At 38.9% G+C, this 17,576-nt stretch overlaps 1 protein-coding gene and 1 pseudogene across 1 annotated transcript; one reads left to right on the top strand and one right to left on the bottom strand.

The window, feature by feature from the left end:
- Positions 1 to 729: 729 nt before the first annotated feature.
- LOC117703667 (prostatic steroid-binding protein C1-like) lies at positions 730 to 4,218 on the bottom strand. The gene is made up of 3 exons (XM_034495442.1): positions 4,167 to 4,218; positions 1,648 to 1,838; positions 730 to 798 (listed from the first exon to the last, which is right to left on the bottom strand). Exons 1-3 carry the CDS (start codon positions 4,216 to 4,218, stop codon positions 730 to 732), a joined length of 312 nt encoding a protein of 103 aa, XP_034351333.1.
- A 1,366-nt stretch (positions 4,219 to 5,584) lies between these two features.
- LOC117722493 (vasculin-like protein 1 pseudogene) lies at positions 5,585 to 13,042 on the top strand (annotated as a pseudogene).
- The last annotated feature ends 4,534 nt before the right edge of the window (positions 13,043 to 17,576 follow it).

A 17,576-nucleotide genomic window follows, 5' to 3' on the forward strand; every position in this document is an offset into this window, starting at 1 on the left:
GTATTAGGCATCCCTAAATCCCCCCACTTTTTCTTCTTTTATTTTCTCCTGTGTCCTAATATGGGACAAAGCCATGATTACTTTACTGGGGGAAAATGTGGAATTATTCACATCTTCTTCAGAGTGACATGAAGAAGACCCATTAATTATAAATAAATATGTGGTTTTGATTAGAATACAAGCTTGCTTATTTTAATTATTGAGAAGATGTACTGAATTTCATGGCAGAAATAAAGAAAAATTGTGGATCTACTTCAGTGAAGCTTATGACAACCAGAGGTTTTATTTCAGAATATGGATCTTGTCATAAAAATTACCATAGGTTGAATAGGGAAGATAGTGACTTGGCATGCTTGGACAGTGAATGGCACGTTGAGCAAGGATAGCAATGAGACAAAGCAATTGGTACAGTGGCCACAGAAGAGGCCAATATCTGTCATCGTCTTTGATCATTTTTACTTATGGCCACAGAAAAGTGGAACTTATCTGCAAGGCAATGCAGGATGATGCTTGAACAAACACAATACAGTTTACTCTGGTACATATTACTATTACTGAAAGTGCCATTTATTCATTTTTTTCATTTGTTTCTTTGTTTATTGAAGCCCATTCAATGTAAAATCTGAGACTTAGGATAACAACAGACAGATGGCAAAATGGAAGGAGAATAATTTATTGGTGCAAGACTTTGAAACTCACATTGAACAGGGAAAGTCAGTTCATCTAGTACTAGAAATTGAGCTCAGGATAATATGTATCTACCCATCCTTTCACACCACAGTCCAGGAAAATATGTGCCTAGAAATAAACAGAAATGAAGGTAAGAAATATAAGGCGAGTCAAGCAGCTCCTGGAGAAGAAAAGTTAACAAACACAAGAGTCTATGAAAACATTGGAAAGAGAGAAGTGAAAATGCAAAGGTTGTTAGGGGAAATAACAACAAATAATGCATATTAGTGTAAACTTTCCAAATTCAGATGAATGCACTCTAAATGAACTCAATAGTTTAACTCAAGTTCCTCACTTTCTGTGGTCTCACTGTGATCAGGAGATGACTGAGTGTGTCCCCTGCTCCCCAGGAATAACTTTCTATGATGATTTAGAATTGTGGCCTCTACTTTCCTTTCAATGGGATAACCATGGAGACTCAGGGCAGAAGTGGGTAAGAAGTGTTGGAAACAAGAGGTTCACAGGCTCCTGGCAGAGCCAGCAAATTTGTCAGAAAAATTCATCCTGCTAATACTTTGCTTTCAAGAAGGTTGTCTCCAGTTTTTCCCCCATCTGTGGGATTTTAATTCACCAAAATTTCCCATGGTATTCAATGAAGTTAATTTCCATTTATTGTGCAGATGTTAATTTCAGCAAAGTCCCCAGCAGATTGACAATAGAGTTAGCCATAAAACCTCCTTTTGTAGGGCCCTATTTGTCCTTGTTAGGATGCCACAATAGTGTTGTATCTAGGCTGAAATTCTAGAAGGAGAATCCTATCTCAACTATTGTTTACAACTGAACTCAGTTCAGCAATGTATTCATGAAGCAACCTATCATTGATGTCCTGTCCTTTTTTGCCATCCATGTATTCCCCCTCAGAATGTCAGGTCAACTTTCTTTGTGGCCTTTTTAGAATGTAAAGCAAAATGAACATACCAATGTTTCTGCTACCGTAAATCTGTCTTCATAGCTCATCTTGTCCACAAAGCTCTTCACTTCCAGTTTTGCCTCAACAGCTGCTGAAGTTGCATTATACATCTCAAGTTCATTCTTCAGATCTATCTCATTCTTTAGTAAAAAGCTTATGCTTTCATGAGCAACAGCTTCGCAGATCTGAGTGGCATTAGCTGGAAAGTGCAAAAAGAAAGAAAAAGAGTTTACTTAACCAAAATTACTGTTTTGTTTTGCGTTGCTTTATTTTGATTTGAAAACAGGGTTTTTCTGTATATCTCTGGCTGTTTTAGAACACCCTCTGTAGAGCACCCTGGCATGGAGCATCAACTTTACAAAGATCCACCTGCTTCTGATTCCCAGTGCCACACCACCTGAATACATTTCATTTATAATTTTATTTGTATCTTCCTTTCTGATTGGAGACTGCAGACTGGACAGAATATATAAGATATTGTGGCTGACTCTTGGAACTGCATGAATTCCTCAAAATCACACAGCAGAAGACTGAAGAAAGATTATTGTTGGTTTTGTGTGCTTCTGTATTTTAGTCAACATCTATGACTTCCTAAGCATCTATGGCTTCCTGAATTTCCCTTTTTCAGGATTAAATGTTTAATGATTGAATGAATCTTCAGTAGCATATTTATGAGTATTGAAATGTTGAAAAAAGGGTTTTTTTTGTGTGTGTCACCAGACTTGACATAAATAACAGAATTAGAATTTTACAAGAGATAGGAAAAATAAAAAGTGAGTAGACTGCTTACGTATAGAGGGGTGACATTTTGAAACTGACAGAATTACATCATGGCATCATGTACAGTTCAAGGTAAAGAGCTAAAGTTACAAGAGTTTGTTGGGGGCAGACTTTTAGCAGAAATCGGCTATCAGCTTTGCAGCCATCTTGAGCCATATACCCTGACCTGAGACTTGGATTACAATAGCCTACAACAGCTGAGCACACTCTGATAACATCTTGCTTTAGGTACCCAGGATCTTTCCTTGGGTGTGTGAGATTAAAGGTGTGTGAGATTAAAGGTGTGTGACTTAAGAGTATGACCTAGAGATCAGATTTAGAGACAAGACCTAAGGGCATGATTAAAGGCATGGCTTAGAAGTGAGACATATAAAGGCGAGAGGCAGACAGAAGACAGATCAGAGAATCAGACTATATAGAGAGAATCAGACACTTAGAGGTGATATACTCTTTAAGGAGACTCTTTAGAGAGTACAGCTAGACTTGGGACTTGGACTAGGAAGAGAGACTGGAGAATAAATGGGATTGAATCACACTCTGTCTGGTCTCCATTCTTCAAGTCCGTCATCACTCTCTCTCGTGCTGAACCCGACCTGCGGACCGGAGCAGCAGCTTGAGCCAGGATACAGTGGCCACCAAGTGTGGAGTGGAGAGGGCTGCAACATTTTAGGCCACCCAAAGTGGGCCAGCCTAGGCCCCAACAAGAGTTGATCACTTTTGATTCACACAAGAGCACATCTGGGAACCTAGGAAAAGCTGATGATGATGCTCAGATTATGGGAAGAATGAGCGGGCAAACTGATACCTAACTTATGGATTGTAAAAATCTATGATAAATATTTTAATAGAACTGAAGAAATCAACTTTCCTAATATTGGCTCCACATTTTCATAAAATCTCTTGAAAATAAATAAACAACAACAAAAGCTGAATCCCCACACATAGCCTAGATTAGACTCAGATACAAGTTACTCATGTTTTAACCTTACCTAGCTCTGATCACAGGGAAGTACCATCAGACCCAGCTTTCCCAGAAACATGTCAATATTGTGTTTAGAAGGTGCCTGAATAGAGTCTAGTATGAGCCTTAAGTAGATTCTGTCAGAATGTAGGAAGAAATCCTCGGCTATAGGATGAGAATACCTAGGTACGCAAGAGTTACAGAAAGGAAAGAGAGAAACTGGCAATGAAACTTGATTCATTTTGAAGGCACAGAGTACATAGGAATGTTCTGTTTATGTGTAAATGGATTATCTATGAAAATTAGTTAATTAAATAAATAGATATCATGCTGGTAATAACCACACAGTGCATATCATCCAGGACACTGATCAGAATAATCTGACCTTCTTATTCTCACAGTCTTGTTGAAAGATTTGAAGATGTATGACTTACAGACTCAGAGAACATTGACTGTTAAGAACAGAGAGCTACCTTTCCACATACAAGAAAGTGAAAAATAATACAACAAACTGAATTGCTTTAATAAAAATAATTACTAAACATTGTTCCTATTAGCCTTTTTGGCTCTTTCTATACCCTCAGCCCCATCAACCTTCTTACATAGAAGAAAATTTGTTGAATACATCTGAGATTTTTTAAAGAATAGCTAATAAAAGGCATTGGGAGAAATTTTAAATTATTGGTCTTTTCCTGACCTGACCCCTATCACACAGAAACTTACCAACTGTAAAATGAAGCAAACTTACCAGGAGCTGTGTCTTGATTAATCATCAATAATACTCACCTTCATAGGAACAAACAACCAGAATGATCAGAAGACACAGGCTCAGCTTCATGGTGCTCACTTTACTTTTAGACTTAGCAAATGGTGAGCAAATGGACTCTCCCAAAGCCTCTGGTGGGGACCAGAGATATTTATTTATACATGGTGAGGTTTACAAGTCCTGCCCTCAAGCAAGTGACTGCTCACAAAGCTTGTGACTATTAACATTACAATATTGAGCACAATTTTTATAAGAGAACTTATTTGCTAATTCTATAAACAATCATTTGAAAAATTAAATAAACATCCATTCAATATGGATTAAATTATGTTTCCTTTGTATCTTAATGGTTTGATTCATTTCCATGTATGACTAAGTTCTGGTTCTTTTTTCCATGAAGATCATGAAACAGAAGCATGGATTTCAGTGGGATCCAATGGACCTGGTGCTAAGTAGATACCTATTTTTGACCTTAAATTAATATCTCTCTATCTCTCTCTCTCTCTCTCTCTCTCTCTCTCTCTCTCTCTCTCTCTCTCTCTTTCTTCCTTCCTTCCTTCCTTCCTGCCATGTATATGTGTATGCTGCAGTAGACAAGTGTAGGTCTGAGGACAATTGTGTGAGTTTTTTCCTTCTACAGTCTGTGCCTCAGGAACTGTGCTTAAATGGTTGGACTTGGCCACAAACATGTTTCTGCACAAAATAATGTCATAGTCCCTGCTTATTTATCTTGAAAACAATTTATGAGTCACAGCAAGAGCCAACAGTCTTGAAGATATTATGATAAGACTATTGCCTGATATCTCTGCCAAGTTTAGTTATTTCTTTGATGCAGGGGTAGGCATTTTCTCACTGAACTATGTTCTATACCTCAGCTAATTTTTAGAGACTTTTAAAATGCCTTTTATCATGAAAATGTACACAGCATTGAGAAAGATTTCTTTAAAGATGTCACCTACTGTCTGGCATTTCATGTATCCATCTCTACTCATGTATCAGTATCTGAGGTCTACCAGAGCCTGGGAGCAGGACTGCCATCACTACTATCTCACACCATGTTTCTCTCTAAAGACTCCAGCTTATTTTTTAGATCTTGTGATTGAATCATCTTTCCAGTGTGATTTTAGAGCATGTGAAGGAAGCAAGGTGCCTGACATTTCTGAACTTCATTTCAAAGTCCCCAGCAAGCTGCTAATGGAAACAGAAAAATTTAGACCAGAAACACGAATGCTTTGTGTGTCCCCCTCATTGTCCCTTTAAACACTGTTTCACAAACATGTCTTTTCTTTACCCAGTTACCATTAATCGCTCCCCGGAGAATGGCTGTCACTGTATATGTTTTAAAAAAACTTGTAAATTAAAATTGTCATGCAGGTCTGGGCCAAAGAGCTGACATTGTGCTACAGCCCTCTACACTCCAATCTCATCCAGGGAAAGCATGACTCCCAGGAGTGCTGACACATCCAGGCTCACAGGTAAGATCGACACTACTTCCTAAATGCCTGGTCTGACTGAGATCTGCCAGGGGACCAGAAAATGTGAGAACCACTAGACAGCTAGGGACATGATCCTTCCAGTTTCCATCTTGGCTTGTGAGCTAACCCTGGAGTGCTGACACATCCTAGTTCACAGGCTTACAGGCTCACAGAGACAGCTTAACCTCCAGGAGTTCTGAAACACTGAGGCTCACAGGCTCACAGGCTCACAGGCTCACAGGCTCACAGGCTCACAGGCTCACAGGCTCACAGGCTCACAGGCTCACAGGCTCACAGGCTCACAGGCTCACAGGCTCACAGGCTCACAGGCTCACAGGCTCACAGGAATGACAGGCTCCAGTCAGTGACAGCTAGGCCAGAAAACACCAAAGATAACCAGATGGCAAGAGTCAAACACAAGAACATAAGCAACTGAAACCAATGCTACCCACCACAGCAAGTCCTGGATACCCCAACACAACTGAAAAGCAAGATTCTGATCTAAAATCCCATCTTATGATGATGATAGAGGAAGTTAAGGAGGACATAAATAACTCTCTTAAAGAAATACAGGAGAGCACAGGTAAATAGGTAGAAGCCCTTAAAGAGGAAACACATAAATCCCTTAAAAATATACAGTAAAACACAAACAAACAGGTGAAAATATTGAACAAAGCCATCCAGGATCTAAAACTGGAAATAAAAACATTTTAAAAAATCACAAAGGGAGACAACCCTCAAGACAGAAAACTTAGGTAAAAATATCAGTAATCATAGATGCAAGCATCACCAACAGAATAAAAGAGATAAAAGAGAGAATGTCAGGTGCAGAAGACACAATAGAAAACATTGATGCAACAGTCAAAGAAAATACAAAATGCAAAAAGCTCCTAATCAAAAACATCCAGGAAATCCAGAACACAATGAAAAGACTAAACCTAAAAATTATAGGCATAGAAGAGAGCAAAGATTTCCAACTCAAAGAGCCAGTAAAAATTTTCAAAAAAAAAAGTATAGAAGAAAACTTCCCTAACCTAAGAAAGAGATGCCTATAAACATACAAGAAGCCTACAGAAGTCCCAAATAGATTGGAACAGAAAATAAATTCTTCCTGTCACATAATATTCAAAACACCAAATGTACAAAACAAAGAAAGAATATTAAAAGCCATAAGGGATAAAGGTCAAGTAACATATAAAGTTAGACCTATCAGAATTACACCAGACTTCTCACTAGAGACTATGAAAGCTAGAAGATCCTGGACAGATGTCATACAGACCCTAACAGAATGCAAATGCCAGCCCAGGCTACTATACCCAGCAAAAATCTTAATTACCATAGATGGAGAAACTAAGATATTCCATGGCAAAAACAAATATACACAATATCTTTCCACAAATCCAGCCCTACAAAGGATAATATATGGAAAACTCCAACACAAGGAGGAAAACTACACCCTAGAAAAAGCAAGAAAGTAATCTTCTGTCAACAACCCCAAAAGGATATAGCCACACAAACATAATTCCACCTCTAACAACAAAAATAACAGGAAGCTACAATCACTGTTCCTTAATATTTCTTAACATCATTGGCCTCAATTTCCCAACAAACAGACATAGGCTAACAAACTGGATACATAAACAGGACCCAGCATTTTGCTGCAAACAGGAAACACAACTAGTGACAAAGACAGATACTACCTCAGAGTAAAAGTCTGGAAAATATTTTCCCAAGCAAATGGTCCAAAGAAACAAGTTGGAGTAGCCATTCTAATATCAAATAAAATCTACTTTCAACCAAAAGTTATCAAAAAAGATGAGGAGGGACACTTCTGTTATGAATAGCCCTGGCCTTGTATTTTGATGCTAATTCTATTTTCTTGGGAGGGGCTGCAGATGAGGAGTGACTCAGTATACAGGTGACCTCTGGTGACTCTTCTGTCCACCTTAATTTGTAAAATAAAGGCTAGAGCCAGTGCTTGGGCAGTAGAAGAAAAAGGCTTGGGAAAGAGAGAGGGAAGGAGAGAGAGAGAGAGAGAGAGAGAGAGAGAGAGAGAGAGAGAGAGAATATGAATGGGAGGGAAAGACAACAGAGGAGGAAGAGGTGGAAGGACAGTAGAGGAGAAGCATATGGCCTGGAAAAACCCGCACATTATAAGGGATCTCATAGCTGGGGAATAGAGTAGTGTAATAGTAAATCTGCCCAATCTAGGCTTGCAGTTTATATCCATAATTATTGAGTTGTGTTTTATTTGACTGGTCTTATTTGGGTTGGAGATTTACCACTACACACTTCATACTCATCAAAGGAAAAATCTACCAAGATGATCTCTCAATTCTGAATATCTATGCCACAAATGCAAGGGCACCCACATTTGTAAAAGAAACATTACTAAAACTCAAAGCATACTTTGAAACTCATACAATAATAGTGTAAGACTTCAACAACCCACTTTCAACAATGGACAGATCATGGAAACAGAAACTAAACAAAGACATGGTTAAAATAACAGAAGTTATGAACCAAGTGTTATATATAACATTTCACCCTAATACAAAAGAATATAACTTTTGCTCAGCACCACATGGTACCTTCTCCAAAATTGACCATCTGATTGGACACAAAACAAGCCTCAACAGATGCAAGAAGATTGAAATTATCCCATGCATCTATCATTTCACTATGAACTAAAGCTCATCTTCAGTAACAACAGCAACAGAAAACCCACATACACATGGAAGCTGAACAACTCTCTACTCAATAATAACTTGGTCATGGAAGAAATAAAGAAATTAAAGATGTTTTAGAATTTAATGAAAATGAAGGCACAACACAGACAAAGTTATAGGATACAATAAAACAGTACTGAGAAGAAAACTCAGCTCTGAGTCCTTTCATAAAGAAATAGGAGAGAGCAGACCCTTGCAGCTTAACAGCACATCTGAAAGTGGTAGAACAAAAAGAAGCAAATACAACCAAGAGGAGTAGATGGCAGGAAATAATCAAACTCAGGTCTGAAATCAACCAAGTAGAAACAAAGAGAACTATACAAAGTAGCAACAAAACTAGCAGCTGGTTCTTTGAGAAAATCAACAAGATAGATAAACTCTTAGCCATGCTAACCAGAAGGGACAGCAACAGTATCCAAATTAACCAAATCAGGAATGAAAAGGTAGACAAGAGAAACTGAGAAAATTAAAAGAATCATCAGATCATCCTACTACAAAAGTTTATATTCAACAAAACTGGAAAATCTAGATGCAGGTATCCAAGTTAAATCATGATCAGGTAAATCATTTAAACAGTCTCATAACCACTAAAGAAATAGAAGTAATCAAAAAGTCATATAACCAAAATAACCCAAGACCAGATGGTTTTAGTGCAGGATTCTATTAGACCTTCAAAGAAGACCTAATACAAATACTTTCAAACTATTCCCCAAAATAGAAACAAAAGGAACACTAACCAATTTTATCTATGAAATGACAGCTAGGCTGATACCTAAACCACACAAAACAATCAACAAAGAAAGAGAACTTCAGACCAATTTTACTCATGAATGTTGATGCAAAAATACTCAATAAAACCAAAATCAAGAACACATCAAAATGATCATTCACCATGATCAAGTAGGCTGCATCCCAGGGATGCAGGGATGATTCAATATAAGGAAATGCATCAATGTAATCCACTATATAACAAACTCAAAGGAAGAAAACCCCACATGATTATCTCAGATGCTGAGAAAACATCTGACAAAATTCAATACCCCTTCATGATAAAAACCTTGGAAAGATCAGGAAGTCAAGGCCCATACCTAAACATAATAAAAGCAATATATGGCAAACCAATAGACAACATCAAACTATATGGAAAGAAAATGGAAGCAATCCCAAAAAACCCAGGGACAAAGCAAGGTTGCCCACTCTTTTCTTGCCTATTCAATATAGTACTCCAATTTCTAGCCAGAGCAATTAGACAACAGGAGGTTAAAGGGATACAAATTGGAAAAGAAGTCAAGATATCATTATTTGCAGATGATATGATACTATACTTAACTGATCCAAAAACTTCCTCCAGAAAACTATAGCTGATAAACAAATTCAGCAAAGTAGCTGGATATAAAATTAACTCTACCCTCCTGAGCCTTGTGGGCTGGGCAGCCATCTTGGGAAGACCTTTGTTATGGTTGTGGGCTAGTCATCTCTGCTGGTCAGAGAAGCTGAGGATGAGTCCTCAAAAGCCAAGAGTTATCCTTGATCATAGCCCCACCGCTGCCAGAGATTGGCAGACTCAAGTGGCCTTTTTAATGTTTGAGTAATGATAGAGATGAACCCAAATTAGATAGTGATTTCTTCAATAAAGCAATAAAAGATTCTTCACATCACTTCTGGAAGCACAGGTCAGTTTTTGGGAAGGAGGAAAACAAGCGAAATACAGAAAATTAATAAGAAGAAAACCTCATTTTGGAATTCTCTTTCTCCTTGATCTTTATCTTTTCTACTTATAATTTTGCTTTGAATGTATAAATAGTAAAGACCAAAGAAATAGAATATATACTTAGGAGCTTTATACCAAGAAATCTGCCTTGAAACCTGCTATTCTGTGGCAGAAAAACTATACCAAGTTTCTGTTGGATTCCTTTTTCAAAAAACAAAACGAGTCTTCTTACATCTTTAAATTTTGAAGGTTTAAACTGATAAAAGCATATATATCTGCATACTGCTTTAAGCAGTTGTGTAAGATGATGAGATTTGTGTTTTAAAAGCTTTTGTTGTGGATATTTTGCCACTGGCATTGATTGCGCAGAAGCTCTCTTACAGTGCTTTACTATTACATTTTTGACCTGTCACCTTGATGACATTTCTTGCCCACACCTAGACCACTTGTCTTTCTAGCCATGACCTTGTTATGAACAGTGTTTGTACTCACTGTGCAGATGTCCATGGTTTGCCTATTTAAGCAACATTATAGTGCCATTACTCAAGGAAGTTGAATGAGAAACATAGACATAGCTTTCCCCCCTCCCCCCCTTTTTAAATGTAACAAATAACTTTTTATGTACCCCTTCCCCCTTCCCCTTCTTCTTCCCCCTTTGGAAAAGTGTCAGGAGCTAGGTATTCAGGATGAGCAATTGAGAGGATTAAGAGGGTGGGCCACACAGAGCTGGACTTCTTTGTGCTTCATCTCAAGGCATGCTGCTGGCCAGGCAATTTTAGCACCCTGTTTACAAAAAAACCTCGTGGAAGATACAGGTGGCAGCTTTGGATACAGGACCACAGAGGTGACTGTTGGGGGCCGACTTTTAGCAGAAAGCGGCTATCAGCTTTGCAGCCATCTTGAGCCATATACCCTGACATGAGATTTAAGTTACAATAGCCTACAACAGCTGAGAACACTCCGATAATCTTGGTTTAGATACCTTGAGATTAAAGGTGCGTGAGATTAAAGGTGTGTGAGATTAAAGGTGTGTGACTTAGAAGTATAGAGATCAGAGTTAGAGACAAGACCTAAGGGCATGATTAAAGGTGTAACTTAGAGGCATGGCTTAGAAGTAAGACATATAAAATGCAGAGGCAGACAGTAGGAATCAGACATTTGGGAGACACAGCAGAGGGAAGACATTTGGGAGACACAGCAGAGAGAAGACATTAGGGAGACATAGACTGAGATCAGAGACTATAGAGGGATCATCAGAGACGAATCTCAGACATTAGGTAGAATCTGTCGTCACCCTCGCTCTTGCTGAATCCCCGACCTGAAGACCGGAGCGGCAGCTTGGGCCGGGATACAGTGGCCACCCAAACGTGGGTCGGCCCGGGCCTCAACATTTTGCTCAGGCCGAGACATTTTTTGGCCACCCCAACGTGGGACTAGTGCGGTCCCCAACATTATTTTGGCGCCCAATGTGGGGCTAGTGTGGACCCCAACAGGTGACACTCTGAGGATCCTGGCCATGATGTTGGATACCTCATCTTGCTGAAAAGACACTGGACCTAAATAGTGCAGCATGACTTTGTTCCTGCTTGGCTAAATTTCTAAACACCACAGTCAGCTAAGTCATCTACAGCTACCTTTGACAAACAGGAAGAGCACTTATCCTGTGGAGAAGGTAGATTTGGAATAAGCCATGGTTGAGATAATTCCTCTGATGGCTTTTTTAACAATGGACCCATGCGGACTACAGGAGATTCTTGGCACCAACCCTCCCTGTCCCGCCATGATTCTGTTGACTCTAGTGTCTCTAAGGTAGGATATGCTGGAACCACAGGGAATCTATCTGGTTGGCATGGCTCTTCCCGAGGTCATGATCGTCTGAGCTAACGTAATGGAGGTAATACAGGGAACCACCGACATTGGAATGGCAGCTTCCACTCCCGGAAAGGCTATGTCTTTCAAGAAAAAACACCCACTGAGATTAGGGAAGAAAAAACAAGAGGATAAAGTAGAAAAGTTGCAGTTAGAAAAGGAAGACTTTCCTTCTTTGAATCCAGAAGCTGGCAAACAGAATCAGCCATGTAGACCTATTGCGACCCCAGTGTGGGAAAGTCTACCTAGTACCAAGCAACCCTCAAAGATGCTAGTCATCAAAAAAATTTCCAAAGAGGATCCTGCTGCTGCCTTTTCTGCTGCATTCACCTCCTCAGGAGCCCACCATGCAAATGACAACAAAGTGTCAACTATGGTCCCAAGTGTCTATAAAAACTTGGTTCCTTAGCCTGCACCACCTCCCTCTAAGCCCAACACATGGAAAGCTAACAGAATGGAACACAAATCTGGATCACTTTCCTCTAGCCGGGCGTCTGCTTTTACCAATCCAATTTCTGTTACTAAACCAGTGGTACCAGCTGCTGGTGCAGTTCTCAGCTCTCCCCAAAAGAGTCCCTCCAGCACTCCCCCTCCGATTGAGATTGGCTCCTCTCGCCTGACCAAACTGACCCGACGACCATGGACAGGAAAAGTGAGTTCCTGAAGACTCTGAAGGATGAATAAAATGGAGTCTGCTCAGAAAGTAGAGACTGTGACAAGCTGGAGGGGCTGAGATTGGAGGGCAACCACACACCTGAACCAAAGGAAAATGGAGAACAAGGTTGTCCTCAGAATGGTCTTTCTCTACCCATGGTAGAGGAAGGGGGTCTTGTCACACTCTCTAGAAGCAAAGCACAGGTTTTAAAAGCAATGGGATGGCAGGAATATCCTGAAAATGATGAGAGTTGACTTCCACTCACAGAGGATGAACTCAAGGAGTTCCACATGCGAACAGAGCAGCTACTAAGAATGGGTTTAGAAAGAATGACTTCTTACAAAGCTGTAATTCCAGCCTGCTTGCCCCATGGAGAAGCACTTGCATTGCAGAGTGTGAAGACCTGGACACGAAAACAAGCATCAGGGAGGCGTCAGAAGATGAAGCCTGGAAGTAGAACTATAAATGCTCACAGTTGACCTGCCACGCTGAGCTCAACCTTGTGTTTAGAGACTATAAAGTGTTCTTTTCCTTTTCTTACGTTGTTGAATACTCCATGCACAAGGGAACTAATCACAGCCCCAAGAGAGAGCAGTTGTCTTGCTTAGCTTTTGTTATTCTTCCCTGTTATCTGCTTAATAGGCATTTGTGTGGTGGGATTTTTTTTAAGCACACACAGTACCTGTGGGGCTGTGCACAAGTGGGAGCTGTCGGGACAAAGATGCAGGGAGGAGATGCTGCTCTGCTCAACAGCTTCTACTACCAGCCCTTGGGCACTCACCCCTGTGCTCAGGCAATCACTGTCAATGACAAAGTGACTATTGAAGTTATAATTGTATTAAATTAATGCTAATAATTTGGATATTTTATTTTATTTTTGGCTGCTGGGGTAACTTAGCCCTTAACCAAGCATATGTGGTTGTTTTTGTTTTTGGGGGGGTGGTTCCTTTTTTGGGTACAGCTGGAAAATATTTGGATATTGGGAATGTTATTCTTGCAGCCTTGATACTCAGAGTGGATTGTAAAATATGATTATTTTTGTGAGATTTCAAAGATTAAGATTATTTTGATAACATTATTTACAGATTTAAAAGATGTGGTTACCACAAGTCTGTTGGGAAAAACTACTGCATAAAATAATTAACATGGAATAAATATTTTGCATTGGTTTGGATTGTCTTGTGTAAGAAATATATTTTCTTTAAAATTAAAAAATAAAATAAAATAAAATTAACTCTAATAAATCAGTAGCCCTCTTGTACTCAAAGGATAAACAGGCCAAGAAAGAAATTAGGGAAATAAAACCTTTCACAATAGTCACAAGTAATACAAAATATCTTCATGTAATTCTAACTAAGCCAGTGAAAGATCTGAATGACAAGAAATTCAAGTCTATGTAGAACAAAAACAAAAAAAAGACTTCAGAATATTAAAAGATCTTCCATGCTCATGAATGGTCAGGATAAACATAGTAAAAATGGCCATTATACCAAAAGCAATCTACAGATTCAATGCAATCATCATCAAATTTTCAAATCAATTCTTCAAAGAGATACAAAAAGCAATTCTCAACTTCATCTGGGTAACAAAAAACCTAGGACAATGAAAATCATTCTCAACAATAGAACATCTGGGAGAATCACCATCCTTGACCTCAAGCTGTACTTCAAAGCAATAGTAATAAAAACCTTATGGTACTGGTATAGAAACAGATTGGTTGATCAATAGAATAGAATTGAAGACCTAGAAATAAAGCCACACTCCTATGGTCACTTGAAATTTGATAAAGAGACAAACCCATCCAGTGGAATAAGGATAGCATTTTCAACAAATGGTGCTGGTCTGAATGAAAATTTTTCTATTCTTATCTCCTTGTACAAAGCTCAAATCCAAGTGGATCAAGGACCTCCACATAAAACTAGATACAGTGAAACTAATAGAAGAAAAAGTGGGAAAAAGCCTTGAACACATTGGCACAGGTGAAATTTTCCTGAACAGAACACCAATGAGACCTGAGACTCACAAATTGAAAGACCTGAGACCCATAAAATTGAAAAGCTTTTTGTAAGACAAAGGACACTGTCAATAGGACAAAATGGCAACTTACAGATTGGGAAAAGATCTTTACCAACCCTACACTCAATAGAGGGCTAACATCAAACATATATAAGGAACTAAATAAGTTAGACTCCAGAGAACCAAATAACCCCATTAAAAATGAGGTCCAGAGCTAAACAAAGAATTCTCAACTGAGGAATCTCGAATGGGTGAGCAGCACCTAACAAGTGTTCAACATTCTTTATCATCAGGGAAATGCTAATCAAGGTGACCCTGAGATTTCACCTCATACCAATCATAAAGGCTAAGATAAAAAATTGAGGTAACAGCAGATGCTGGTGAGGCTGTGGAGAAAGTGAAACACTGTTCCATAGCTTGTGGGGATAGCAAGCTGGTTAAACCACTTTGGAGAACAATCTGATGCTTACTCAGAGAATTAGAAATTGTTCTACCTGAAGATCCAACTGTACCACTACTAGGCATGTACCCAATAGATGCTCTAACAAGGATATATCTTCCACTGTATTCATAGTAGCCTCATTTATAATAATAGCCAGAAGCTGGAAACAACCAAGCTGTTCCTCAACAGAGGACTGGATACAGAAAATGTGTTACATTTACACAATGGAATACTACTCAGCTATTAAAAACAATGAATTCATGAAATTTTCAGGCAAATAGATGGAACTAGAAAATATCACCCTGGACAAAAAGGGCTAGCATGATCAAGCTATAGATGCCTTGCTTTTCCTTGACTGTTCGTGTTTATTGTATTATTTGTTCCTTGACTATTTGCATCTATTGTATTGCTAGACCCTCAACTTAGAACTGACCTTAATACATGTATGTAATTAAAATGGCATAAAAGCAAAAAGGAGAAAGTGGGATGGGATAGGGGGTTCTAGGGAGGGGAAATGGGGAAAGGGGATAATATCTGTATTGTAAATAAATAAAATATCCAATAAAAATGAAAATATCACCCTGAGTAAGGTAACCCAGATTTAAAAGGACACATATGGTATATAATAAGTGGATATTAGCAAAAAAGCTCAGAATAACTACGATACAATTCACAGACCATATGAAGCTTAACTGGAAGGAAGACCAAAGTTTGGATGCTTTGATCCTCCTTAAAGGAAGGAACTAATAATTATGAGAAGTAGAGGGAGGGAGAGACTTGAAAGGAATGAAGGAGAGGGAAGAAAAGTGGGGAGCAGGATCAGGTATGAGAGGAGACAAGAGAAAAGTCCAGAGGTTCAGGAAAATGAATACAAATTTGTAGCATTGGGGAATGGGAAACAGGGGGTACAGCTACTAGAAAGTCCCAAACACCAGAGAAGTAAGAGGTTCCCAGGACAAAACAAGGATGTGATTTAACCAAAATACCCAACAAATAGAAGAGAGAACCTGTAGAGACCACTTCCAGTAGATAGGCATGGCCCCCAGTTGAAGGATGGAGCCACCCACACAGCCCAAAATTGTTAATCCAGAATTGTTCCTATCTAAGGGAAATGCAGGTACACAAAAGGAGCATAGACTGAAGGAAATGCCATCTAGACACTGTTCCATCTTAGGATCCATTCCATCTGCCAACATCAAATCCCGACACTATTGGTGATGCCAAAAAGTGCTTGCTGAAATGACATAGCCTGATATAGCTGTCATGTGAGAGGCTCTGCCAGCACCTGATTAATATATATGTGGATACTCACAACCAACCATCAGATTGAGCCTGGCTACCCTGATGAAAGAGTTAGGGGAAGGACTGAAGAACTTGAAGGGGTTGCAACCTCAGTGAAAGAACAACAATATCAACGAACCAGACCCCCCAGAGCTCTCAAGGACTAAACCACCAACTAAAGTGTATACATTGACAGGTCCATGTCTCCAGCTATGTATGTAGCAGAGGATGGTCTTATCTGGCATCAATGGAAGGGAAGGCCTTTAGTCCTGTGCAGGCTTCTTGCCCCAGCCTAGGCGGATGCTAGAGCAGTGAGATGGGAGTGGGTAGGTGGGGGAGAGCACTCTCTTAGAGACAAAGTGTAGGGGGAATGGGATGGGAGGTTTTCAGAGGGGAAACTGTGAAGGGAAATAACATTTGAAATGTAGATTAATAAAATAAGCAAGATTTTTTTTACTTTTTCTGGCTCTCTGCATCTTCTTCCTTTTTGCTCTTTTTCTCTACATTCTGCATATTGCTCTCTTAATTTTTTAAGTTGTCATATAATTTCTAAGTTATTCCATTCTGCATCCTCCTTCTAATCTTGCTCTCCTGCTCTGATGTAACAATGACCTTGCTCTCAATGCCTTACTCCCAGTGCTATGCCCTCCAATGTAATCATTCCTAGTCTTTTGTATCCTTTCTATTAGAATAGATCACATGGTTTTTCTATACATCACATTTTTACAAAAGTTCACTAGAAATTCAAACATAAATTCAAATCACAAATTGAATAAAATGTTAACAATAGAGAATGTTTACATGCAAATCCATTAAGTTTAACTATTTGGCTAAACATTCATCATTTGTCACTAGATCTCAGGATCATAAAGAGTTAATGACAATAACTAAGTTAGCATTGAAGTTTTGTATAGATGAACCCAGTCAATATTTTATTCTTGCACCTGTAGTAAATTGCTAGTTCCCTTTTTATGACCTTTGGTTAATTGTTTTACAACCTCTTGGGAAGTGCTCTCAGTTGTAGATACCTGCTTGCTATCTCAGAAGCAATTAACTCATGGCACTTGAAGACTGACAGAATTCTCAAAGCAGTTTTGACATCAGAAAGAACTTAATAGAAGCCTTTTATTAAAAAAAAAAGCTTAACAATTACTAACATAATTTTAGGAATTCTTATAGGATCATCATTAAGAATTAAGAAACCTTCTATTTGTCTATATATCATCACTACAAGACAATAATACATCTTCAT

The sequence above is a fragment of the Arvicanthis niloticus genome, chromosome 1, assembly GCF_011762505.2.
Source record: "Arvicanthis niloticus isolate mArvNil1 chromosome 1, mArvNil1.pat.X, whole genome shotgun sequence".
In the NCBI taxonomy this organism is placed as follows: domain Eukaryota; kingdom Metazoa; phylum Chordata; class Mammalia; order Rodentia; family Muridae; genus Arvicanthis; species Arvicanthis niloticus.